This window comes from Biomphalaria glabrata, chromosome 7, assembly GCF_947242115.1.
Source record: "Biomphalaria glabrata chromosome 7, xgBioGlab47.1, whole genome shotgun sequence".
Lineage (NCBI taxonomy): Eukaryota > Metazoa > Mollusca > Gastropoda > Planorbidae > Biomphalaria > Biomphalaria glabrata.
The window spans coordinates 37,533,953-37,561,380 of NC_074717.1; the positions used below are offsets into that span (position 1 = coordinate 37,533,953).

Consider the following 27,428-nt stretch of genomic DNA (forward strand, 5'->3'; position numbering starts at 1 on the left):
AGTGTCAAGTAAGACTTACTAGAAGAATGAGTGTTGTGCTGTCAATGTCTAAAATAGATGAAAGACTAAACATTTCTCTCAATTCCTTTTGAACTTCTTTTTGCTGCTTTAAGGCCTTCCTATTGTACAAATATTTTAATAAAATAAAAATGAAGCCCTAAAAAATCAAAAAATTATTTTCAAATTATTAATTTAACTTTTTGCAAAAGTTGTTTAATTGGGTCAAATAAAAAAATACTAAATTAAGTGTTCTTAGTTAATCTAATTAGGATTGATGTAAAAGTACAAAGTACCAAAACAAAAGATTGAAAAAATATTTTAAAAAAAAAAGACTGCTTGACAACAATTAGTGGTAATGTTGTTCTAATATTGTCACACACAACGTATGTAAAAGTGAGACTCACTTCTTAGTATCGACAGGGTTAAAGGTCTCATACAACAGAGGCTCAAGATGTGCTTGCACTTTCTTCTTAGCAGCTCCTTGTTCTGTTTGTTTAAACATTGTCACAAAGACCTACAAGAGCAGAGCAGAACAAAAAAAAAGACGAATGTAAATCCTTTCAGAATGTTTTACTTTATAAGGGTTTGGGTTTTTGGGCACATGGCACAATTTAGGCCTTACTTTATAAGAAAACAAAATATGTTAGAAATGTTAATAGAACAAGACTTATATTTGATTGTTAGAACACATAGTGATCATTCATTTTATAAGGAATTTTCACAAAGAATTTGGTAACAGTAATCTGCTATCAATGAACATTTTGATTTTTAAGTTCCAGTCTAAACCCATTTAGAGAGATTATGGGGTAATATTATGTTAAGAAAATTACAAGATAAATGGGAGAGACTTCTAAATAAATAGACAAAATAACCAATGTCAAGGGCAATATATGGTAAGATCCCAGCTGAAAACTAAATGATAAGCATTACTTTGTACTCTACAAGCAGATTAACTTAGAAATTTGATTCTGCAATGTTGAAAAGTGTACAAAATTTCTATGCATTTCAAAATACATAACTTGATCAATCCTTCCATATTCTGTACATGAAATAGTGCTATGTGTGTCTGAATGACAGAAAAGGCTACCTGAGAGGTACTCAAGTTTGAATACTGATGATAACTAGAAATTTTACATTAAAAATGTGTCTGAAGCTGAGTTGTGTTTGCTGAATGATACCCCCCTACCCATATGTCCACAGAAGGGATTAGACCAGAGTGCTCTGAGTCCCCAATGAAGGTATGGAGCAAGCAATAAACAAACCTAATAAGAATAATAAATAATAATGCAGCAAGGATAGCTATTTATAGATTTGTTGCTATTACTGAAAAATCGCCCATGGAATAAAAGATGTCATGTTTTTAATAACAGATATCTATGTGTAAGATATGTTTACCTTAAGTCTTAAATTTCTTTGGAAAGTCAGCAATAGATCTAGTGCCTTCATGGCTCTGAAAGACAACAAAATAATGTCAACATATTTCATTACTGAGGCAGTAAACAAAAACATCATGACTGGAAATATACTACGCTATTAATAGGCTCTGGTTTACAGCTATCAAATCTCTAAACTCTACACTAGGTCTACTAAACTAAAATATATATTGCTAGCTAGATCTAAGTAGCTTAACTAAAATGTTAATAGCTCAAACTTGTTCTTTCAATACAATGTATAGATCATTTGACCTTTACACAAGAATTTAAGATTTTTCCAATGCTTACTGATACTTGGCATTCACTAGGGCTTCTGTTTCAGAACTCATTTCAAATCTTCCAACAGTTCTGTAGGCCTGGACAGCTTTTTGAGCCTCTTTTGAAAATCCTGAAATCCAACGAGAAAATTTCTATACAATAATTTTACTGCTATTATACCGATATAATGTGTATATTAAATATTATTTTCATTACCTATTATTATGATATTACAAGCATAAAAATAGTTAAATTTTAAAATGACTTGGCAATGACCTTTTTCCTTATCTTTAGGGAATGGGACGTCATGTCTACCATCCAACAAACTGAGCAATGGTGGTAGAAGTTTTCTGATGTCTTCAACATCCATGTAGTAACCAAATTTGACCAAGTACTGAAGTAGTCTTAATACCTAGCACAAAATAAATAAAATCATGTATATTAGTATATTTGTAAGATCCTATATATTAGTTTACTTGTAAAATCCTATATATTAGTATATTTGTAAAATCCTATTTAGTATATTTGTAAAAATCCTATATATTACTATATTTGTAAAAACCTATATATTTGTATATTTGTAAAATCCTATGTATTAGTATATTTGTACTAACTGCACTTTTGATGTGCATTGTGGAAACAACTGTCAAGTGACATGACATGTAAACTGTAGATTTGACAATGTACTGAGGGTAACCTTTATGTGATATTATGAATATCTTTAAATGCCTTATGAAATATGACTAAAAGAGTTATTCAATAAATAACAGAATTGATTTTTACATTCTACTTTCTAATTATTTTGTTTGCACCAAGATCATTCTATATAAGGGCTATTGTAGTTAAAGATGTGCCATCAGAGTACTACCTAAGCCCTACTTATAGTGATCCCAAATAAATTCTTCATCTATTGGAAAGAACACAGTTTTTGTTGTCTACTCAATAAATTGAACTTTGCCTCCACATATCTATTTAGAAACAAGGATAATATATATATATATATACAGTGTTTTTTTTTTTTTTAAAATAGGTGCCAGTACTCAGTAGTTGATTGCCTTTTAACTACTAAAAATTAATAATATACATTAAAATACAAGAAAAGTTATAATTTTTTCAAAAAGGTGCCAGTATGCACATCACAAAAAAAGCCCTGTATATATATATATATATACACATACAGGATAATGACCTACCAAGATATCAAATAAACAGATTTATGACTTAAAATGAGGTTTCGTATTGAGAAACTAATGACAAAAAATCAAATCTTTTATTTGTTTTATTTCTAATAAAAAGACAATCATGTCTTATCTTATATAATAAAGATGTTACAACAAAAAAGAAGATGATTACGTCCTACGCGTCATGCATTTAGTCATGCATATTAACCAATGACCTAAATTCTGCTAAGACACTAGTTTTCCTGGCTGGCTCAGGCAACCCATTCCATGCTCTAATAGCACTAGGGAAGAAGGAGCATCTGTACAAATTTGTCCTAGCATATGGAACAAGGAATGTGCCTTCATCTTTGTGTCTTTCTGAGTATTTTATTAAATTTTGTAATTGTAATTATTTCAAAATTTGTAAAACTGTTGCTAAAAAGTAGAATGTCAAATGCTACTCTGATTTGATTAAACTAGAGGTGTAAAATATCTTATGTTTATTTAAAGGCAACAAAGCTGACACTTACTTGCTTAATAAGTAAATTTCTGCCAACCATATTGAGAGTCATTGTGCAGTTTTTAGAGAGAAACTCTGCCAGCCAATCTCTTAATACAGGAAATATGGTGACTAGGTCTTTCACAACCTGCAATGGGAAACCACAACAAAATAACTAGTGAAACTATTCTAATGATAGCAGATCTCATATTCATACAGTATTTGTGAAATGGAGGTGTGTAAATAAAAAAGAATATATAAACTATATACATTAAGTGATGTAGAATTATATACAAGTGCAAGGTTATACTGAGTGAAAAAATAAGCCAATTATAAAATATGGACTTCAAATAAAGAGAAACATGAAAGATTAAATGAGAATTGAAACATGTTCTTGTGATAAAATGTTTCTCTGTGATAACTGTGCAATGTTTGTTTGAATGAAATCAATAATCAAAAGTATTGTGTTTGTAGAAACATGACAAAGTTTTTAGATTTAGGAATTCATGAAACACAGACCTAGTTTAAAGTTCATTAGAAATAAAAAGTTTTAAAAAAAAAATCATACCATATACATTGGTGTTAATAATCAGTGTGACAGTGTGTGCTACTTTAGAGTCATACTTACAAGGGCAACATTTCTAGATGTCAACAATTTAATCAAACTTAATGTTAAATACAGAACTAACACACACACACACTCTCTCTAACAGACATTGATTGTAGCCCTAAGAGAATAATTGAAATTGTTTCAAAAAAAGGTACCACTTTTATTTTTAAACTTTTTTACTTATAGATTATTATTGAACATAATAAATAGCTATGAACAAAAAAATATATACATTAGTTGAGATATTTAAAATAAAAATTTTACATTTATTTTAAATCGTTAAATCAGTAATAATTATTTCTGTATGTAGAAGGATCTAAGGGTATACCTTTAAGGTGTTAGGGTTTTAATTTGATAAAAAGATATGCTTTTGATAACTTCTAAAGAAAACTGTCATTCATATTAGTAAACACCAAACTAAACATTAGGATATATAAGATAAGTGTTGTTTTTTCTAGAAAACGAATGTTTTATACTCCAACATAGAGGTGGGATGAAATAGTTGTATATATGCTAAATATTTCTAGGAAATGTAAAGTATTGTTGCAGAGGGTTACTATCTTCAAACAGTTTTCTCTCTTAGAATATTATGCTTACTGACATTAGGCCTACTAAGATCTAGTATGCATGATTTGTGATAATAATTAGTATCACCTTCATTATATTAAGATCGTGCCTTAGTTATTTATTCTTTTGCCAGCCAAGTAAGGATCTTTCCATTCTTTATTCCAAATTTTAAAAAAAAATTAGTTTTGATTTTATACTAGAGTGTAATACACTTAGGCCAAACTGAAACTGCAGTCTGACAATAGCAGATTTTACTCAGGAGTTCTATAGTTTATTCTTCAATGAATTCTATCGGGTCTATTTCTTTTTTTAAACTCAAGCGTCTAATGGAAACTGTTGTCTTTAGATGCTATTGAACCACATGGAAGTGGAGGTTTATCACTTTTGTAGTGTAGTTAAGAACAACAGTGCATTAAAGAAGTTTTGCAGCGCCACAATCTAAGTTTTCAAATCTAGCACTATAAAACTGGTGGAGCTAAAATTTTCCCATATGGTTAAAGATTTTAGTTTCCCAATATCAGACTGAACTATAACCTACCAGCTGGTTAAAAACGTACTTTGCTAAAAACTTAGATTATAAGTATTGTGATTTAGAATTACTAGATCCTTTTCAACTCTTATGGTATTCTTTTCAATCACTCAAAATTCCCAAATTTATCCCCCACTCTACTGAAAACCAACTCCCTCACAAACTATTAGAACACTTCCACAGCATTGAAAAATTATACAATTGGTTAATATTTAGCCTGTGTCTTGTATATGTTAACATAAATCATTATAATAGCCTGTTTCTTTTTGGCATTTTTTTTTGCTATAATATAAAGATTACATGTTCAGATCTGAAAGACCTGTTTTGTAGCTAAAATTAGAATGTAGTTCAACTAGAAAAGCTACTTCTAAAAGAACAAAACTGAAATAGAAAGGCCTACTACCTCATAACTTGGCTCTTTACGTCTCTATCCAAACATGCAGCAACAAAATAAATAAAAACATGGTACATTAGTTTCTGATTATAAATTTGCTGAAGCCAAACAAAAAAAAAAGGTTACAAAAATGTTACTGACAGGAGAGTTGAGATACTTTTCTTTAGGCAAGCAGATTAAGCCTAGGATTGTTGGGTCAAAGGTGAGTGAAATGTTGGTTTACTCAAACATGAAAAAAATGGCCTAAGTGTAAGCAAGACTTTTAGGGCACCTAAGTCAAAAGCTGTTATCTTTCTTCAAAGCTTTTAGTTGTTTGTTATATAATGAGTTATCTAAGTTATGTTTGCAAGGCGGTTTAAATGAATGTATAAGAAACAATGATATCTATTTTTTTAGGTGATTTAATTTTTTTCCCAAAAGGCTTGATTGGCAGAAAAGGCTGGTCAACTTCATAGCAAGACAACATTGGATTGAAGAAAACTAAAAGATTGCTGTTTTTCTTACAGATTGCCATAACATACTAATAATGTTTTTTTACATTTAAGAAAATTAAGTAAAGAAAAATGAAATCTCTTTTGAGTGATCAAAGGAAATATAACCTAAATTTTTGTGGTTAAAACTTTAATATGTTTTGTTTGCTAAAAAAAACAACATTTTGAAAGATACTTTTTTAAAGTATGATACAACTACAGTTCAATACATTGAGTGTTCATAGTATTATGTATATTAGGTTACATTCTATTTAATTCAATCACGCCTACTTTGAGCAGATTTTGTAGAACTAATCCTATTATCATTTACTTAACAACTGTAACAACTTGACCAAGTTACTATTACAGTTTACAAATAAAGCAATCTATAGTTTTATAATCAAATATTTCTTACACAATCAATAGCTCAGAAGCAAAGTGATATACTAATTTTAACTCAATCTAGCAATCTAGCTTACATACTTTTTTTAAGAACAATATAAATTTTTTCTAACTGTTACCTTAAAAAGGATTGAAGTTAAAAATAGGGTTACTTATTAAATGTTAATTTCTAGGATGAATTATAGTGGTAATATTTAGCTTTGAGGCTCTTGTACGTGTTACAATGTAAATCATTTAGTTCTATCAAGCTAAATACTGATGTTAGTAGGTCAACTACAAGTAGATTAATAAGATCAGAATAAATGAACAGACACAAATAGGAACAAGTTTTGTAATGTGACTGAATTAAAATATGGATTACCTCACTGCAACACAAATAGAAAAATGTTATCTTCCCTTTATTTTCTTTAAGACAAAATGTGACCCTTCCTTATCTAATATCTTACTACTATTGTTACAAGTGATACAAATTCTACTTATCTTTCCTAATTCCAGCTATGGCAAAGTGTAACACATCCTAATCTAATCTTACTACCTTTGTTACAAGTGATAGAAATTTCTACTTTAAACTACTTCCTCAAGCCTAAGTGTGTCTACAGTAGCTGTGTTCATGGTTTGACTAGAATGGCTACCTCAATGGGCATATCAATCACTTCATTCCAAACAATTGTATCTTCCTCAGACTCTTTGAGAATGGAATTAAAACCAGACTTGTTGGCAGCATCCACATTGTTGACATAGAGGTGGGATGACGGAGATGAAGGAATAGGCTACAAGGCAAATGAAATTAAATGAGGCACTAAAGTTTTAGTGCTAAGCCAATCACAACATTAACAACAACAAATTAGCTAACTTGGCATCACTTCACTAGTTAGGATTTGTTTCAAAGAAGTTTGCATATTAATTCATGCACTTTATTTTAAAAAACATTTTTCAAAAAGTTATTTTATTAATAAAAATGCTTTAGATTATAGATCTAGTATCCTGAAACGTTGAATTCCTAACAGGGTAACAAAAAGAAAAAAAAACAAACTAAGAAGTTATGTTTGTTGAAATGTGTATTTACTTAAATTTTTTTAAAATGTTACTGTCTAAGAAAAAGTATAATTTTGTCCCCCCCCCCCCCAAACCCTTAGGTTTTGTAATATAATGATGTTGAATTTTTCTTAATTTTTTTAAATGGATGTCAGATAAACTGAATATGATTTCTAACCACCATTTTATTATGTAGGCCATCATCAGCAACATATTTTCTTTTTTTTTCAGTTCTTACATTGTCCTTGAGATCATGCCCCACTCAAGGACATCCAGAAACAATGTGACTATCTTAATTAACTAGTTACCATAAGAATGTTTAGTTTGCATCAAATGACAGTTTTTTTTCACTCTTAGTAGCCTCTATATTTTTATTCATGTGGACTATTGTTTGGATATACAGAAGAAAAAAAGCTTTAAAGGTTAAACAAGTGATAAACTGTATTGGGCATTTCAACTATGACAGCTATTGGCTTGGCTAACTTCACAAGACCTGCCAGTGAAGCTACATATACTTGATTAGTAAACAGGTGAAACAGAAGAATGGGAACATAATTTGACATGAAATAATAGAAAGATTACAATTTAATGCTCTGAAAAGATCACACTTCATTAGGCACACATGAAACCAATGAATATGATCAGAATTCATGGACTGAAGATTGTTGAAACAGCAAATGAAAATAAGAAACAGAATGACAATTGTATCTGTGATTAGGCACCATGATAGATGTCATTTTAAAAAGTGAGCCTCTTAGAACATTTTAACAGAAAATTTCAGATGAACTTAACATTTTATTAATAAAAAAAAAAGTTTACAAGAAATCTTTTCCTTATATTAATTAATAGTTGCATGTTCTAAAACATGTTTTTGATTCTGAAGATGAAATACTTTACAAATTTATGACACAGATTTTTGTATTTTGTGCAAGTAAACTTTTATGAATAGGAAACTGAACAAAAGAATAGAAAACAGACACATACACAAAAAAGAAACAACTAAATATATTGTGCAATAAATCAGACAGAGTAGCGATACATTTGTGTACTGAGACCAAAGGGAAAGAAACTTAAGGAAACAGCAGATGAAAAAGCTTAATCAAGTTTTTACAAGTGAGATGAAACTGTATTTTACTTTTCATCAAAACTAATCTTTTAGAAAGCTATTTTGTGGTGGTGTAGGTTTACAATTATCCCAAACTTAGATCAAACACTGAAACTAAGTTTATCTTAAGTTTTCAACCTTTGGAGTATTTCAGATTATTATATAATTAATACTTTTAGCCTGTCAAAATTACAATAATAAAATGTAAAAAAGTATAAAAAAAATTAAATTATATATATATTTTTTATTATAACTTTAATTTATTCCTAACAGAAAAGCATGAATTTGAAGAAAATTATAAATGTAACTAAAATATAATTAAATGTGCATAACTTTATTTTTAAAGTATTACTTATTAGATGCTCTGAATTGAAAATACTGAATTTATCTCTTGACCAGTAAGACAAAAAACTAGCGACAGAGACTAGACAAACTGAGAATACAAAAGAAGCAATGCAAATAGCTACAGTCTATAACATCAACGACTACAGCATCATTGAATGTCACAAGCGGAGATTCAACGTTTTCTCTCAGAACTAAACAATCAGTGTCACAGAGTGTGTGGTGGCACAGCACACAAGTCAACAACGCTGGTGCTCTATGTGTGTCCCTCTCAGACAAAATGTTAGTTTCAGAGTGAGTCTGTCAGTCAAACCCTTGTCCCAATCATATAACAAGTTGTATCCTCAAACTTTGATTAGTCAAACCCAAGACACCAAGAATAGGATATGATGGTGAGTGAAACTAAAAGCCATTTATGTTGGTCAGTTCCTAACTACTCAGTTGAATTAAATATGTAGATATGTATAGCACACACTTGTATACATAATTTTCTATCATACATTTTTAAAATGAATATCTTGACTTATAAAAACTGAAAACTAATTATGTATAAGCAATGTCACTGTTTTAGCATAGAGAGTAATAGAAAAACTTTTGCATAAGCAAGAAATAAAACATTTATCCTTAGCATACAAATATACAAATAGATTAAACAGAAAAACTGTAAGATAAATTCTTAGTGTAACTTAAACTCTAATTTAAAAATGATGTTGGGCCTATCTATGAATATATCTTGTATACGACTAGGTGTAACATTGAAACCACACTGCTAACTTACATATTGACTTTGATCTGTGTCTGCATCTTTGGAGCCAACATAATCATAGACAAAGCAGATGTTTGGATTGTCCAAAACTGAATAGTTGTTTCCCACATCCACAAATAGACCTTTCAAATAGCATTAGGAGTTAAACATCAATTTAGTGGCATTTTATTAATTTTACTAAAAATAAATAATTAAAGAAGTTGATTGAAGAAACCTTAACCTATATCTTAATGTTAAAAGTTAAATTCCTTGCCAGGAATTAAAATTTTTACTTTAATTTCCAAATTTCATTAATCATAATTAGCTCTGAGGAGAGTATTGAAGCTTAAAAATTATTGAATGCTACTTGTCACTCAAAATAATGCCCAGGTTTTCATCCCCAAATAAAAAATGTAACATTAGTGATTCGATTATTGAAAAAGACTCTTTAAAAAAAAAGAAACAATTTGTTTTGAATCCTAAAAGAAATGCTACAATAATCTTGAGACTCAGCAAATAAAATGTTTAATTATAGACTTACCAATTACAAGTTCAGTAAACTTGGCTCTGATTGAGTCAGGAAGAAGTTCTGACTGTATACAGAGAAAGGCATCTTCCCATGTAATATAACCAAACTCTCTTGTTATGGTGTGTATAGAGAAATCATTTCTGCCCTGCAATTAGGATTTAGGTGTAGAATAAAAAGATTATGAAGTTGTTCAGATTTTTTGATAACACAATTCTTTTCATATAATAATAATAATAATAAGGCTTGTCTGCAAGTCCAAAGATTAATGAGGAATGCAGCCCCAGCTGTGACATACATATTTTGCCACATGCAGGGAAAGCATAACCATTGTCCACCAGTGGTCGATTAAGATTTTATTTTCACCGTTTGCGTCTTTTCATATAAGCATACAGAAATAACTTTTATAAAAAACTTAACAAATATATTAAGTACACTCATGACACTTTTACAACAATAAAAATTTACATTAGAATTATTAGAAATGAGAAAAAGAGATTGAAAAGTAATTTTAAATTAACCTATAAAGAGATGAGTTAGGAAGTCATATACAACAGAGAGGGGCAGGTGGTGGTTATCAATTAGGGGTAATGATGCTGTTCAATACAAGGTCTGGGGTTTTTAATGATAGCTTGAGTAGTTGGAATTAAGAGTAGCCTATCTTGGTGGCATAAAAGTGTATCAATGGATCCTAGTTCAAGGTACTGTCTCATCATGTCAAGTAACAACCCAGTTGGCTTATTTGGTAACAGTTTTATTAATAACCATGACAGATACGTAACATGTGATCTGTCATAGATTAACAGGGTTGGAAATCTTCAAAGTATGATGAGAGAATGACAATTTTAAGTTTTTCTTTATTAATCATGGTACTATAAACAGAATAGTCATTGGTGCACAGGGATTATATCTTCTTATCTTATATAATACAGACGTTACTTCAAAAAAGAAGATTACATGCTACAATTTTTTTACTAATCCTAATTAAATCTATCAACTTACAAAACAAAACGCTTTCATTAAATCCAATTGATGAATAAAAAACTGATTTTTCTCTGAATCATAATCTGCAGCCATTTCCTAGGAAGAAGTAATCAAAAAATATTTGCATTTTAAAACAAAGAAATAATTTCAGTCATTTAAAATGTCAAAAACTGAAAGGTGCTTCTTTTCACTAAAAAACAATCATAATTTCAATTGAACAATATCATAAGAGTAGTTATTAGTAAACAACTAACATCAACAAACTGGTGCAACGCCACCCAAGTCGCTCTTCCATCAACAGAAATGTACACAATATTTGGACTCTTGTTTATATTTTGACCTCTGTCCAATAAATATACACTGTCCTGAAGAAAAGAAGATACACAAGGTCAATCAAAGCTCCATAATTTTTATAATTTTAATAATATACTTTCAAAGAGCTACCAGAATAAATCAACAGAAGAAAATAAAATACCTTGTAGGTCCGCAGCCATTGCTGAACTATATAACTCTGATTATTAGGTATAGCAACCTCATCACACACACATAACACTTGAAGAAGATCCAGGAAATGATAACTCTAAAAAATATGGAATTAAATATCTGATAATGAGATACAGGAAATAATACCCCCCCAAAAAAAAGAAATATTGAATCAAATATAATCTGATAATGAGATGAAGGAAGAAACAGTATTCTGATCTTATTTGCCCACTTCCTAAGATATATCAATAAAAATGCTTGAAACATATATAGCTCCTCCTTCGTGATCAAAGATGAGCACATTTCTCATTTCCTATGGACTCGAAGGTGACTGTAATCCTCGCTTTAAAAAGCCGACCACATATGTGACATGGTCAGTTGCCTGCTTCTTCTCTCAGCTTTTTGTTGGTTCGGCGCTCTTTCAACCTGGCCACTCTTCTTGCTTCAAAACTCGAGACTCCAAGACTCACTGCTTCATGCATATAACAATGAATTAGATAGATAGTGATAAAAGATATAAAAGATTGAGCATTAAACTTACAGGATTGTTGCGAAGAAGCTGAATAAAGGTGTCAATGTGAGCTTGAGTTATTCTATCCACTATTTTTCTTTTGTTCCGAATCAATTCAACTATCATTTGGGCAACATTTAAACCTATGCCACCCTGAAAAGAAAAGTTGTTATTTGTTTAATAACAGGATTTAGAAGAAAAGATTTTTTTGGGTCTATTTACCGTAGTGTAGTCAGTATGTTGTTACCAATTACTTGTTACAGACTTTTATTTTTTACAAACGTAAGACAAGTATCTCTGAAGATAGTTACATTATCTACAGAAAAATCTTAATTTGCAAATCTGCAATTTGTTTGGTCTTACAAGGGAGACCATTCAATCTTATTCACACACTGTAATGCTTTATTTTAAAATAAATGTAATTGTATTCTAAATCCTATTGTTGTCATAATTATCACCCTTTTCTTCTATATTTCTGTATTAGTTATGTACATATTGCTTTCTTCAGAATATGAAAGTATTTGAATGGACGAACTTTTTCTCTCCTTTGTATTAATTCATGTATTTTGTTTCATTTACAATTTCTTCCTATTTATTATTTACCTTCTGAGTAAACTGGGTTTGAAAAAAGTCAATATATTTAGCAATGTACAGAGCATTTTTTCTGCTTTTCCCCAACATATAAGCGTGAAGTACATCATAGGCTTCTTTAAAGATTCTGATCATTTGAATCTGTTCATCTTCCTCTCGTAGTGGGCACTGTAACAATCTGACCAGCAGATCTATCACCTGCATTAGGTTGATTCAAAAAGTGAGTGATTGAATTCATATTTAATGGTGGGGCAAATATAATGAAATTTTATTTTTTTTTAAGTGATCAAATAACAGAAAAAATATTTAACATTTCCCTTCTATCAATCAGCTAATAACTTGACAATTCATTCTTCTATAAGAATCAAATAATCTACTAACAGCAACATTGATATTTACATTAATTTTCAGTTCAAATGCTTATTTTTTTCTTAAAGAGAAGTTACAATTTTGACAATAAAAATACATTCTTTGCTCAATTAATGCAACAGAAAGTACAATTGATAAAACTCTAAACATAAATAACACTAAGACTTTTACAATAACTTTTTTTGTCAATAAAAGAATTGAGTGGTAAGAAGTCCTACCCTAAGATTTCTTAACAGCTTTTGTCTATTTTTATCAGGCAAACCCTCAGGCATTATGAATTCTTTAATCTCATGTAATGTCTGAAAGAAAATAATGTCAAGAAATGTGTGACATAACAAGAAACTTTCAAACTAATTGTTGGAAGAGTTCTAGAAATATTTTTTTTAAAGTTAAGTCACTGTATTGACAAAAACAATCCAATTTACCATGATCATTTCATGTGTTCTTCTTGCAGTCAGTGGAGCATTACTTAGTTGCTGGAGGTTAAAAATAGAGCAGTGATAGATTTTAGTGGACATGTTACATTATAATATTATAATAAAAAAATCATTTTTATATTAAATATGATGTTATTACACTACAAAGTAAAAAATGCAACAAGATTTTTTGTTTCCTTTTACCATGGCACAACTCTCAAAGCTGTGTTTTTCAATTATCAAAAAGATCAAACAGATTAAAAGTATTTTTTAAATCTGTATCAAAATAATTGATACAATTGCTTATAAGATTTGTAAAAAATTGAATATGTAATTATGAAAATTTAAAACATTTACATTAACAAGTTGTGGGGGCAAAGGAGATTTGTGTAAAATTCTAATATTTCATAGACCTTCAAATCAAAGCATTGTTATCTAACTCTAGTAATTCTGAAATTATTTTTTGGAAGCAAAAATTATTTAATCATCTTTTTAGTAATAATAAATAATCAAATGATCTTCTGAACTAGATTTTAAACTCTATCGATAAAATGAAATTCTAATTCTAATAATGACTAAAGGAAATGTGTTTCCCATCATTACTAACATCTTGGATGAGGTTGAAAAGAAAAGGCAGCATCCCTGCTACATAGTTGAAACTCAAGACATCACATTCTTTGACTTGCTGGATGGTGTAGGCATCATCATACATACTCTCCATGCTGGCAGACACCTACAGATATCATGTAAGAGAAACATTAGGAACACTATAAAGAACAGGGTACTAAATACTAGACATCAGCTTAAATGTATTAAACAAGCTCAAACTGTCGTATGATGTATGAATTAAATGTGTATGGCCCAAATTCTACATTTTGTTGTTTTGATACAATACAAATCAACACTAATTATTGAAGAAAAAGAACTAAGATCAACAAAATCCATAGAAGAACTACTTTATAATTCATTTTGTTTCATTCAATGTCTTTAAGGTTGAAACAAGTCACATTTTTCTCTTCGTGAGGTAATGGAGAAAGATTTTGAAAAAGTCTACTACAACAGACTTCTTCTAAATTAACAATATTACCTTTCTTAAAGACGCTCCATCCCACCTAAGTCCCTGCATTGTTCTTTCAGTATCATGTTCATTATACTGTCGTTTCTCATAATCCTCATCTTGAAATAGCAATATAGTATGAAATAGTAAGTATCATTTTCATTTTATGGAATATAAAATAGTAATATGAAAGTTAATACAACCTATTATTTCAGCATCTATTATAAAATGTGTAACAACCTTTCAGCGCATGTAACCAACGGTTTGTAAGCATGTGTTCTATCCTCGCATAGCTTTCCAATTGAATTTCATCTCTTTCCTTTAAAAAGAAATGTATCAATAGCTGAATATCAATTACTGATCAAATGAATAAGTGTGACCAATTAAATAGAAACAAACCAAGGTACTTAAAAACTAATCCTGTAGAGAAAAAGTCAAAGAAGGTTGAATACTTTTAAGACAGAATGAAGTCTAAAAACTGTCCGAGGATCTGTAGGATCAGGGGTCAGTAGAACATCACCATTTGTGTCCACACTCAAGTACTGACGAGTCAACATGTGCCTCAATCTTATCTGTTGTTCCCATCTGAGTACATCACCTTAAAAGGAACAAAAAAAAAAAAAAAAAAAAGATAAATTTTGTTGTTTTTTTTTTTTAACAAAAACCAAATGTAAGAAAAAATGAGATATTTGACATAAATATATCATGGAAATAAATTACCATCCAAAATGCTGTGCTCTGCTTCCAACTGCCAATAGGTGATGCCAGAAGTTGATGGAGACAATGATTTAGGACGATGTTGGTCAATGGCACGTATGCGGAAATGAACTAAAAATAAATATGACATTCCCAATACAATTGCTGATTCATCCAGTACAAACATGAGAAACGGGTATGCTATCTTTACAAATGAAACATTAAATAAGAGTAATAACAAATTAAAAAACAAAGGATTTAAATTGTAAATTAAATCTGCACTGAAATAACATGAACCAGTCTAAAACTCAGAAAATAATAGAACAGTATATTTCTGGAACTCAGTAAACAATATTATTATGTTCAAGACAGCAACTAACACAGCTAATATGTAAACAAACTATGTTAGCAAACAATATCAATGGCTTAGGATGATATCAAGACTGCTTATGATTACACTCAAAAATGTATTGAAAGAAATAGAAAAACTTTCTACAAACAAATATTGAGAGGTTTAATTCTTACCATCTTCAATAACTGCTTCATCAAACAACCCCTCAGCCACAAGGTAAGCTTCTAATTCTTTGTGAAACAATCTTACCACACACCCTCCCTAAGAAAGAAATATGAACGTCATTTAGATAGTGAATATCCAGATTCTAATTTTCAAAAAAATTGTGTAAAATTTTTGTTGTTGTTAACTCTTTCTCTCCTAACCGACGATACAAACCTTGATTCCATCAGAATGTGGTAAATAATTATGGAGAGAAAGAGTTAAAAAAATGTTTTCAACACAAGTTGATCAATTGAAGCTACAAACTTACTCTAACAAATCTACTTTCCTCTGGGTGATCTCTATAGCTTCCAATTAATGTAAAACTGGAGCGCTCCACTCCTAAGTTGAGTTCAGAGCTGAAGAAAGAAAAGAGAAAAAAAAGAGAAAAACACAATTTAAATTGATAATCATCACAAGAGAAGTACTCAATTAGAGTGTTAAATTAATTTCCCAAAAACAAAAGTGAATTTAGCATGTAATAAGAATCAAGAAAAGAGTTATCCAAAGTAACTCCAACCAAGAGGAACTAAAAGTGTAACACTACAAGCTGTGAACTAAACACAGAAATCAACAACCAACTCTTTACTGGAAGTGGTAATATTAGCAACTTCATACCATGACAAGAAACAGTATCACATAAGTGATCTATAGTAAATGTGTCTATGCGGTCTACGGAGGGCAGATGATATAAATCTCAAGACAGTCCTACTTGTCAGGTACCCATTAAAGGTGAGTGGACTTGTGGGACTCCACTATAAATCCAAATCAAATCCAAGTTTTCACTGGGATTTGAACTTAAGACCCCTCACTTTACCACTCTGCCACCAACCATGGTCCAAATCTGCCACATTTCATATCTTTCACAATGGAACTCAAAAGCTATTGTTTGTTTGTTTCTTGTGTTTTTAATGTTTTTAAAGAAATGTTGTAGACATTAAGAAGAGAATCTTTTGACATTCAGTTTTTGATCAAATGAACATTGGCCAGATTCTAGATGGCTTGGGGATACCAGAATGTGTAACGTGTACAAGATTTTGACCAGACAGACAAAGTGACTCATCATAAGCTTAGTGATGATGCAAAACCAAAAAGGCAGTAGCTTTATGAACTAACCCATGAGAAAAGTGATCAATTTGATAGGCCTCACTGGCATGGAAATAGTGGCCAGGTGACTTGACACTCTCAAAGACAATCTGATCATACAATTGAACCTGGACAAATAAATGTGTAAAAAAAAAAGTTAATAAAATTGTCCTAACACAAGAATGAAACTAATTAACAGTTTAGAGCTAAATATTCAGTACTTACCTGATTACATGTGACACAGTAGAATGAGTACACATTAAATGTTACATTAAAATCAATGGTATGTTTATGTATGTATTCCTTCAATTGCAAACCAACTATGGATCATCTCATAGAAATGAGCTTAACAATTAAAGTAACATATCCTAATTCCTATGTTTAAAAACAATCATCATCATAATAACAAAATTGCAATGCTGTTTATCATAGATTTATAAAAGTCTAGAGCCCTAATTGATTACTTACCACCTCTCCTTCAGATTTGACTTTGTAGCGAGGTAATATCCTAAATTGAGCATTCTTGGCATTAAATTCTATCAGGGATATCTGCAAAGAAATAGTTATATAATGAAAGTTAGCTCTTGTGGTTAAAACACCAAATAGCAACTATCACAATAATTTAATTGAATAAGCTAAAGACTAAGAGAAGTGAAGGTGACACTAAAGAGTTTTTAGTGTAAACAACATTTTTTTTTTTACAAATTGTTCTGAAGATAACATGTTGCCACATTATAATAATTAATATAAAAATTCACATTATAATAATTAATATAAAAATTCACATTATAATAATTAATATAAAAATTCACATTATAATAATTAATATAAAAATTCACATTATAATAATTAATATAAAAATTCACAAAAAGAACATTTAAAATACTTTATACAACTTCTAGAGCCATTGTTTTTCTCTTAGCAACAAATGAATGTGAGATTAAAATGATGGAACATTTTTATCCAAAGATAAAGAGTCTTGGTTAAACAAATGTATTAGATCTACTACATTTATAATACTCCAATGATAGGCCTTTAGATCTAGACTTGAAGATGATGTGCACGATTTTCCTGAACATTAATTTATTTAACTCTTTAATCAATAAAGCCTTGCTTTAGAAAATTCCCAAATGTGACCTAGTTCTCTAACCTAATGTTTTTTTTTCAAAGTTCTCCTTTCAGACCTTGCAATCTATAGGGCGGATGATGTAAAGGTCATCTATTTCTGTGGCCAACGGTTAATGAGGGTGTCATGTGGCCAGCACAATGACCAAGCTTTTACTTTTCCCCAACTATATTGTCAGGTACCCATTAGAGCTGGATGAATTTAGAGGTGCCTAAAGATCCCAAAATTAAAAATCTCAGTCTTCACCAGGATTCAAACATGGGACCCCTAGTTCAGAAACCAAGCACTTAACCACTCAGCCACCTCACCTCCATGTATTTTTTTACTTTGAAAAATTATAAAGGTCAAACTAGAGTTTTTCCTGTGTGGCCAACATGCTAGTAATTCTTTTCTTAGCAACATAGGCCTACATCAACTGTTGAATTTCTAGGAAAATCGTTTGAGCTTTTTTTGTTTAAATTTGTGTTCAGGTTCCAAGAAGTTGTAACTTGAATAGAGGTATTGTAATAAAAAGCAAAATATTTATGCAATGATTTATCATAGGTCTCATAAGTAAGAGAGATTTAATAACATTTAATACATCAATTAACAGTCTGTGATTACATTTTATGAAGTGAAAAATCATTAGAAAATAAAAATGGTTGAACAAATTTACACCAGCCTAGATCAATGATGTGTCTGCTGTAAAACCAGGATCTCTACTTCAAGAAGTATTGCGCCTTCTCAAAAGTTAAAAGCTGCCAACTATAAAAATCTAAGGCTATTGGGAGATGAACAATTAAGAAAACAAAAATGACCCTACGTTTGTATTTGCATGATTAAATTCATCAGTCACATACCTACCTTCATATTGTTCTTGTCATTCTTGCTGGTGTGTGTTGTACTCATGTGTACAAACTTGCCAGTGAAGACATGTTTTAGCTGTAAAAGTATATAGCAGGATAGTGTATTAGTTCATAAATAGGCTTACATCTTTTACACATTATTATAATATTAAGAGCCAGGTGTTTTTTAAATTTTACATTTTCTAGATATGGAATAATCCTAATTATAATACACTTATACTGTTAGTCTTGACCAAGATTGAAATTGATTTAATTTTATTTAGAATCTAGATTTAGATTCTATATAGATAGATATACATCAAGATGTATAAAATAATTTAATAATAATAAAATTTCTAGAGTCTAGATCTATGTAAAGGCATTACATTCAGTCTAAAATCGATTGAATCTATAGTTTAGACATATAATCTAAGATATATATTTTAAGTTTTTAGATGACAGTCAAGCTATCTTCATGGTTGGGAAGGAAGTTGAGATGGACACGAGTAGTGACGTAATTTGATCCACTAGACCTTGACTAGATCTTCTGTTTGAAATTTTGAATGTGTGCAAGTTTCTGACCTGTACTATTTCTCCGTAGCGAACTCTTTTGCCATGTTGGCGAGTCTGCTCTGCCAAGTTGTCTTTCTTTTCAGCTTCTGCTGATAACTATAAAATTACAATAAATATTGCAGAAATCCAATGTAAGTAAAGTGATTCTTATTATTACTTAAATTTAATAAACAAATACAAAATACTTTTTTAAAGGGACCCAAATCACATGAATCTTTAGGTATGGTAAATCCTTATCTTATCTTACAGACGTTACTTCAAAAAAAGAAGATGATTATGTCCTGCGCGTCAAGCACCTAGTCCTGCACGTTAACCAATGATTTAAATTCACTGGTTTTCCTGGTTGGCTTATTCATAGTGATATTAATTGGGCTCATTAATAATCTTAAAAACTAACTCTATAATAGCATTATAAATTGGTGCAAGCGTTTACCATATATAGTTGCATAACCTATATATAACATAAACACACTAACAGTTCCCCCTACGTTGGCTACGGTGTAAGTCGAACTTAATTTCCTTTTACGGACAATGAAGAGAATGATAGTCTTTTTAACTTTGGTCTCGCCTAAAAGAAACCCATTGTTAGGTAGACAAAAGCTAAAATGACACTGAAAGATAGCTCTTTTCAATGGCATTCCATAAATCCGCTAGTAAGAAAGACTCGACAATATGTGACTTGGACTGGGATGATGCTCCTTAAGGGCCAGAACTCTTAAGAATGTAAAGGCTGCATGCAGTAGTTGCCCTTAACACTAGGCATGCACCTATTCTACGGACTTTTTTTTTATTCTTTCCACAGATATTCAATCTAAATGCATAGTATTACTTCCAACGTTTCTTAAATTCCATAGGCTAGGACAAATTCGTACAACCGCTACTCCTTCTTTGATGGTGCCATTAGAGAATGGAATGGGTTGCCTGAATCAGCCAAGAAAACCAACGACATAGCAGAGTTTTAAGTCAGTAATCAACAAGCACGAGTACATTGACAAATGAAATGCGTATGACGTAATTATCTTGAAGTAACGTCTGTAATCGCCTGTGATAGTCACTCTTTAGTTTAAAGAGAGGAACACTTTAAACATTTATATCTCAGATCAATTGACTATCTTTTAGACCTACAAAAATTAAGCAATAAATTACAGTCAGAGATAAAAGAAAAAAGTGATATAGAGAATCTTATGGGGAGGGAAATGTAGCGTGTATGTATTTAAGTGACTCAGGACACAGCTAAAAGACTAAAAGACTGCAGCCTCCGAAATTGATAAATGAGAAAAGAAAAAGAAAAAAAAAAACAATAAATAAACTTGGTGATAGGTGTGCAGTAGCTAAAGACAACAGGATAATAAAAAAAAGTGATTTAAAAAAAAAAAGCGTGGGTCAGGCGAGTGCATTTAAGTCATAATGTGCAAAACTCCCAGACATAAAACCCAATGGGAACCAGATGTTGAAACTCCACTTTACTAGGGTGACAAAGAAAAAGGAAGGAAGGACAACTCTTTTATTTTTCTCACGCTAAACACCAACGGGTACTATTAACCATGTTTTCCCAAAAGTCTCAAGGGCCACTTTCCAATGTTTCCATTGAGATGGCGGTTTTGCTTGTTCTGAATTTCCTCAAACTTCTGTACCTCGAGGTATCATCAAAAGTAGCCATAAAGCCTTATAAAGTCGGTGGCGCGAATTGCTTGGGAATCAAATCCTCAAATGAGAGGGGGGGCAAATTTTATAATTACTGGTATGAAGAAAATGTAAGAAAATGCAGGAATAAAGTAAAATGGTATGTGGTGGGAAGTTAAAATGTACAACCTAAATGACGTTTTCTTTTAATGGTATGTGTAGTCACAGGAAATTCTGACAGACACACAGACAGATTGAGTTGATATAAGCTTTATCAAAATAAACAAAGATTTGCACTAAGTCCTCCGAATGTGCGAAGCGTTCCGTTAGAGACAAAGTCTGGCACACACACTGGTCTAGATCTCAAGCTCACTAAATTCAGTTGTCTTTGTTTGAAACAAAACTTTTGACATAACATTTTTTTTAAAGCTTCTGCCTATAGAGTTGAATGTATATTGAGATGAGGTAACATTGAAGACAAGGCTTGTTATCAAAACCAGATGTGCAATGGCGAGCTTTGCACCCCTTCGTTGTGGTGTGACTTTGCAATAACTCATAAGAAAGAACTTGACGCTCTGAGTCCGAGAGAAACTACTACAAAAACACAAGTTTGGCGGCAATCTAAGATACGATCCACTGTTTTATGGGGTCACTGTTTTATGGGGTCCACTGTTTTATGGGGAACTTCAAGTTGTTGGGGTTTTTTTTCACGTTTTTTTTTTATATTATTTAGATACAAAAAAAAAGAAGGAAGGGAAATCAGAAAAAAGGGAAAAAAAAGATTTTAGTCTGAGAAAGGCGAAGGCTGGTTGAATCAACAAGTACTTTGAGACATACTCCACCCCTACCAAGGTATTTGGTTACGTTGTACTCGCTTATCTTGTGACCCACTTTGTGCTGGTACTAATTGTGTTGCAAAGATTTCAATGTACAAATTCCATTCATTTTTTTTTCACCAGGTTAAATACGGTAGTATGTTAAAGAGCTTTTAGAAGCTCTAACAATGCCCAAATTAAGAAATATCTCTCTATGTATAAAGAGTAATTCATTACATATCAAGCTTGCGTAGGCTAGGCTAAAACGAGTTTCGGAATTTAAAGGGGGGGGGGGGCGGCATGGTGGCTAAGTGGTAAAGAGCTAGGCTTTCGAACCGAGGGGTTACAGGTTCGACTTTTGGTGAAGACTGGGATTTTTTTATATTCGAAATGTTTAGGGCGCCCCTGAGTCCACCTAACTCTTATGGGTACATGACGATAGTTGGGCAAAGTAAAGGCGGTTGGTCGTTGTGCTGGCCACATGACACGCTCGTTAACCATGGGCCAAAGAACCAGGTGACCATTACATCATCTGCCCGATAGATCACAAGGTCTGAAAGGGGAACTTTACTGTAATGTGCAAGTGTCTTGGTGTGGAACTGTGGTGAGATTTAGTTTCTAGATTTCATACAAAAAGAGAATAGCTAATGGCAAGGCGAAAAGATGAAACTCACAACTAATGGAAATCAACTAAGCCCTATGCCTATAAGCCTTTAAGTTCAACTTTAACAAAACAAAAAGACAGAAAAACAAAGACCTAGAGAATGAGAACTTTATTTTGGAAAGTGAGTGCGCCTACAGAATAGAGAAGGTGGAGGGAAATAGAGAGAGTTTTGTCGTTGTGACATTAAGACAGCAGTCTACTTCCAAAATGATTATCACTTTAAAAATAGTGAGTCTCAGACCACAACATGTATGAATGACAGTGATTCTCAAGTTAATTATTATTTGACACTTTACTGTGCCTTTACTTGCGAACCATCCTAGAGCTCTCAATGAATACCAACATTTATATCCATCAGAAATATATCGGAAGCTTAACTCATATCTTTTTAAAAGTCAATGTTTGTCTAAAAATATTTTTGAAACAGGCTTTACAAATCATAAAATGTGGCGTCATCTGGACAAATCTTTCCCAGTGACATTTAGCGCAATGTTGTTTCAACTTTTCAAACTTCAGCGTTGAGGATCATTAGCTGAAGTCGAGCTCGCCAGAACGCGCTGAAACGTAGCGTATCGAAGTGGGGGGATAATATAAACATGGAAACAATGACACGAGGTTTACCTTAGCCTGGGTCAGCATGGCCTTGGAAGTCTCTGTGCTCTCCTTTTGTTGCAGGCTTAGACATTTTCTGTATTTCTTGTTGAGTTTGTATCGATTCTGGATACATATTTGGAATATCACAGCTGTGGAGCAGAGACAACTGACAAGTCACCATTTACTTCAAAAAATATATGACTAATACTTTGACACGCTCTAATGTCGCAGTTGAGACAAGCAGGGGCGGCCTGGCCTTATGGGAAATTAGGAAAACGCCTGGTGTGTCAGCAGCCAAAAAAGGTCAGTGGACCGACGTCAAATGGACTGCTTCGCAGTAAGACCCGAAATACACCTATATATTTTGAAAATATTCTCTTATAAAAGGGGCTCACTGAGCATTGCCATTTAGAAAAAAAATCGATTTCAGGCATGACAGTGTAAAACCACTGCATTCATCTTTAATCTTCAGAATCGAAGACATTGCTATTAATAAATATGGAATAGCAACTGTCGGAAATGAAACATTTCTATATTTTGCTTTATCACAAGAGAAAACACCAATAATAATAATAATAATCTTTATTGTCCATATGGAAATTTGTCTTACAATTTGTGCATTACACCAAACAAAAAACATTATAACTATAAGAAACCAAAGTGTACATTCACACCAGACTCACTCATAATTTACATGTGACAAAGCTTATACCAGATTGTTCTTATTTAATGATTTGATTGCCAGGGGAACAAAAGAGTGTTTGTGTCTGTTTGTCTTTGCTATCGGTGTCTTGTATCTCTTATGTGATGGTAAAATCACAAAATCCTGACACAAAGGGTGATTCTTTATTTCGAGAATCTTGTTAGCTTTTTTATAGATGTTTTTCTCAAACAACTGCCCAAATGGGGTTTTGTTTTTTGCCAATGATTTTACCAGCAGCATTTAGGATTCTATAAAGTTTATAAAACAATGCCTACCTTGTGCGTTAGGTATATTGGTGGGCCTGTTCCGGTCCTGGTGACAGTACACGTGTAATCCACTGTTAGTAGAACTAGAAGAAGAAAACAAATCACAATCATTGCTGATTTATTATGAAACAAAGTAAAGATAATGCATGTGGCCACTTTGAATTCATGGTCCCAATGAATAAAGTATTTTTAGCAAAGAATATAAGCTACTTAACTCTGTGCAAATATTGGGTTATAAGTATGTATACTTTAACAGGTAAGAACTTGTAGAGGTGTAAATGTTTTTTTTTCGGGGGGGGGGGGGTTGTGGACATTTAAAACATTGTATAGGTTAGTGAGATACAATATCGAAATCTAATTTTAGTGGTGAACACATTGTACTTGTGGGACTTCAGCAACAGTGGGACGTGTGGCTGAGAGGCCTGGCTACCAATCAAAGGGAGGGGGGGGGGGGAATCGAGTCTGAATCCTGTCTCGAGCAGAGGTGTGTTTGCTGAGCGCCTAAAAGCAGCACGGAAATCTATTCGCAGATACCCCCCCTCTCCCAACGGTCACAGAATAAATTAGACTATAACGCGACCTGGGCATGCTAAAAAAGTATTTCAAAATGTTGTAAAGTTTGGCCTTTTGTTTTCGTCATAGATCTTTGGCTGCATACCTTGTGAATTGAGGTGAAAGATTATAAAATGAAAGCATTTGCCCGAGTCATAATACATACAACACTGAGCACTTACAAATACAAAAAACACAATCTAATTTTAAAAAGGCTCAAAAAGACACAAAGATAAAGGCACATTTCTTATTCCATATTCTAGGACAAAGTCAAACAAGTGTTATTTCTTCTCAAGTGCTATTAGAGGATGGAATGGGTTGTCTGACAGCCATGAAAATCACAGATTTAGCAGGAGTTTAAGTCTCTAACATGTAAGACTAGATTCAGATAGGATAGGCCTAAGCGAAACAGCATGAATAGCATGTTCGAATTAATGCACTGAAAGAGAGAGAGGGAGGGGGAGAGAGAGAGAGAGAGAGAGAGAGAGAGAGAGAGAGAAAGTGGGAGGGGGAGAAATATAGAGGCAGAGAGAGGGGCGCGAGAAATAAAGAAAAAAAGAAAGAAGACGAAGGTTGTGGAGAGAGTGAAGAGAGAGAGAGAGAGAGAGAGTGGAGAGAGTGAAGAGAGAGAGAGAGTGGAGAGAGAGAGAGAGAGAGTGGAGAAATGGAGGGAAAGAATGTCGGAGAGAGAGTGAGAGGGAGACTGAAGAAAACAAGAAAGAGATGTCGAGTGGAAGTAAAAAAAAAAAACATAATTGAGAAAAACGCCTCTGGCAATATTATGTAGAAAAAGTTTGAAAAACGCCTCTGGCAATATTATGTAGAAAAAGTTTGAAAAGTTTGTGAATAGAATAGATATGCTTCATAAAGCAAACAAATGAAATTAATATAGACAATGTCGGACAAATAAAAAGATTAAAGGAACATGAGAAAGAAAAATAGAGAAAGAGATGTGAGGAATAGAATAACAAAGTGACAGAGAAGAGAAAGAATCACGAGGAAAAAAAAAAGGGGGGGGGGGGATGAGATGAGAATGATGACAGCTTGGCTTCTGGCTTAAACCCATGACGTTTCATCATCAGGAAGCTTTCTCCACCCCACCCCTCCAAAATTTTGTTTTTCTATCTGCTTAACGGTGGCGGATTATGTAACGTACTTTCACGTAGCTCTGTTAAAAACCGCCGGGTGCGATAACCGGTTGGTACAAAATATTGCTTTAATTAATTATTTTTAAATATTTTATTATATTTTAAGTTGCCTAATGAAGGTATTGTCCTTTTAAAAAAAATGTATTTTTTGCTTGTCTCCTTATGGAGCATCAGAATATCATTTCAAGAAACAACTCTCCCTGACAAAGGGAAGTAAATCAAAACGTGGATGACAGACAAGATAAGGTCGACCTGACATGCAATTAGGTAGATCTACATCTAGACAGAAATAACTGCTCACTTTTTGTACTTCCCTACTGAATGAGTTCCAGTTCTTCAGGCTTTAAATCATTTCTTCAGGTAGTTCATATTTTTTGTGTGTGTACTGGAACACATAAACAACTTGGCTCCGTGAAACCGTGGAATACAAATATTATGGAATAACTGATCGCAAATCTCAATAAATTATTGTTCAACCTAGTATGTATGTTCAGTAATAATACTTTGGAGGAATACCAAATATATATATATAAATATATATTATATAAATGTGTGTGTGAGTGTGTTTGCGCGCGTGCGTGTGTGTATAAAGAAGTGAGAAAGAACATCAAAATGAAAAGTCAACGCAAGTGGTTCAAGAGGGAAAAAAAAAAGGTGTTGCGGCACGCTGGTAAAGCTATAAATATATATCCATTGTTCACACCAAACACAGCAGACGTCAGCGGTGTGGAAGAAAATGTTTTCACACGTTACAAACAATGAGACAGTAGTTGTGGTGCGCGCCAGACGGTGCAATGGTTGAATGGTGTCTTCGAGCAGCAAGGCCGCCTGGGTAGACTCCAATTGTGATGAATGAAACAAATTGAAGATAGCAAGCGAGGGACGGAGCCTGATACAGGAGGGGGGAAACGAACTTGTCATTTCTGCATCAATGTTTCCACTTTTTGTTTCCATAATAGCGCCACCACATATCTTCATATCACGTTCTCTTCTTTGGCTCTCGTAGTGCACATTTAAATAATCGAGGAAATACATTTTTTACTGCTCAACTTTATACCAGAAACTTAGAAAGTGTACGCAACGAGCAGATGACTGTTATCAACTTTCAGCGTGAAAATCTACACCAAAGCCAAATAAGAATGTCTGGACCACAGACATATATATATTATACCTAGACTGGAAACTACAAAAGTGTAGTAAAAACTTCAAAAAGTTGAAACTAGGTGTTGTTTTGTAAAGTAGCTATAAGAAGTAAAGTTGTTGTTTTTTTCAACCCTAACCTATGTAACGTAAAATTTAAGGTCTTTGGTCTGGACAAAAAAAATATATTGCTTAAAGGAAAATTTTTAATTTGAAGTTTATTTATGTCATTAAAATATTTTACCATTTTTGGTTTTGGTTACAAATACTCCTTCTTCCCTAGTGCTATTAGAGCATGGAATGAATTGCCTGAGCTAGCCAGGAAAACCAGTGACTTGGCAGAATTTAAGTCATTGGTTAATATGCATGACTGAATGCATGACGCGTAGGACGTAATGATCTTCTTTTTTGAAGTAACGTCTGTATTATATAAGATAAGATAAGGATAATATAACAGGGCTATAGGAGTTTAAAAAAAAAAACGAAAAAAAACCCAACCCTCTCTTTACTGAATCTGATCATTTCCGGTATGGCTGCACTAAACTTCTTTCAAACCACAAGAAACACTTAAATCTGCAC

At 32.2% G+C, this 27,428-nt stretch overlaps 1 protein-coding gene across 7 annotated transcripts in view; it reads right to left on the reverse strand.

Moving 5' to 3' along the window:
• LOC106068995 (inositol 1,4,5-trisphosphate receptor-like) overlaps positions 1–27,428 on the reverse strand; it is a 132,313-nt gene that overhangs the window by 34,929 nt on the left and 69,956 nt on the right. For 4 of the 7 annotated variants that reach the window (XM_056035022.1, XM_056035023.1, XM_056035026.1 and 1 more), the window contains exons 3-32: positions 24,019–24,092; positions 23,068–23,189; positions 19,354–19,440; positions 18,791–18,868; positions 17,290–17,370; positions 16,852–16,949; positions 16,007–16,094; positions 15,708–15,795; positions 15,207–15,314; positions 14,939–15,084; positions 14,727–14,805; positions 14,517–14,605; positions 14,037–14,162; positions 13,439–13,489; positions 13,232–13,312; positions 12,657–12,842; positions 12,084–12,206; positions 11,535–11,639; positions 11,314–11,424; positions 11,078–11,155; positions 10,091–10,223; positions 9,583–9,692; positions 6,955–7,092; positions 5,460–5,483; positions 3,382–3,498; positions 1,968–2,103; positions 1,722–1,821; positions 1,396–1,450; positions 405–514; positions 20–119 (exon numbers count right to left, since the gene is read on the reverse strand). In XM_056035022.1, coding sequence (XP_055890997.1) covers positions 20–119; positions 405–514; positions 1,396–1,450; positions 1,722–1,821; positions 1,968–2,103; positions 3,382–3,498; positions 5,460–5,483; positions 6,955–7,092; positions 9,583–9,692; positions 10,091–10,223; positions 11,078–11,155; positions 11,314–11,424; positions 11,535–11,639; positions 12,084–12,206; positions 12,657–12,842; positions 13,232–13,312; positions 13,439–13,489; positions 14,037–14,162; positions 14,517–14,605; positions 14,727–14,805; positions 14,939–15,084; positions 15,207–15,314; positions 15,708–15,795; positions 16,007–16,094; positions 16,852–16,949; positions 17,290–17,370; positions 18,791–18,868; positions 19,354–19,440; positions 23,068–23,189; positions 24,019–24,092 — 3,022 coding nt within the window. The remainder of the gene's footprint in view (positions 1–19; positions 120–404; positions 515–1,395; positions 1,451–1,721; positions 1,822–1,967; positions 2,104–3,381; positions 3,499–5,459; positions 5,484–6,954; positions 7,093–9,582; positions 9,693–10,090; positions 10,224–11,077; positions 11,156–11,313; positions 11,425–11,534; positions 11,640–12,083; positions 12,207–12,656; positions 12,843–13,231; positions 13,313–13,438; positions 13,490–14,036; positions 14,163–14,516; positions 14,606–14,726; positions 14,806–14,938; positions 15,085–15,206; positions 15,315–15,707; positions 15,796–16,006; positions 16,095–16,851; positions 16,950–17,289; positions 17,371–18,790; positions 18,869–19,353; positions 19,441–23,067; positions 23,190–24,018; positions 24,093–27,428) is intronic. The other 3 variants (XM_056035024.1, XM_056035021.1, XM_056035025.1) reach the window with 3 other exon arrangements.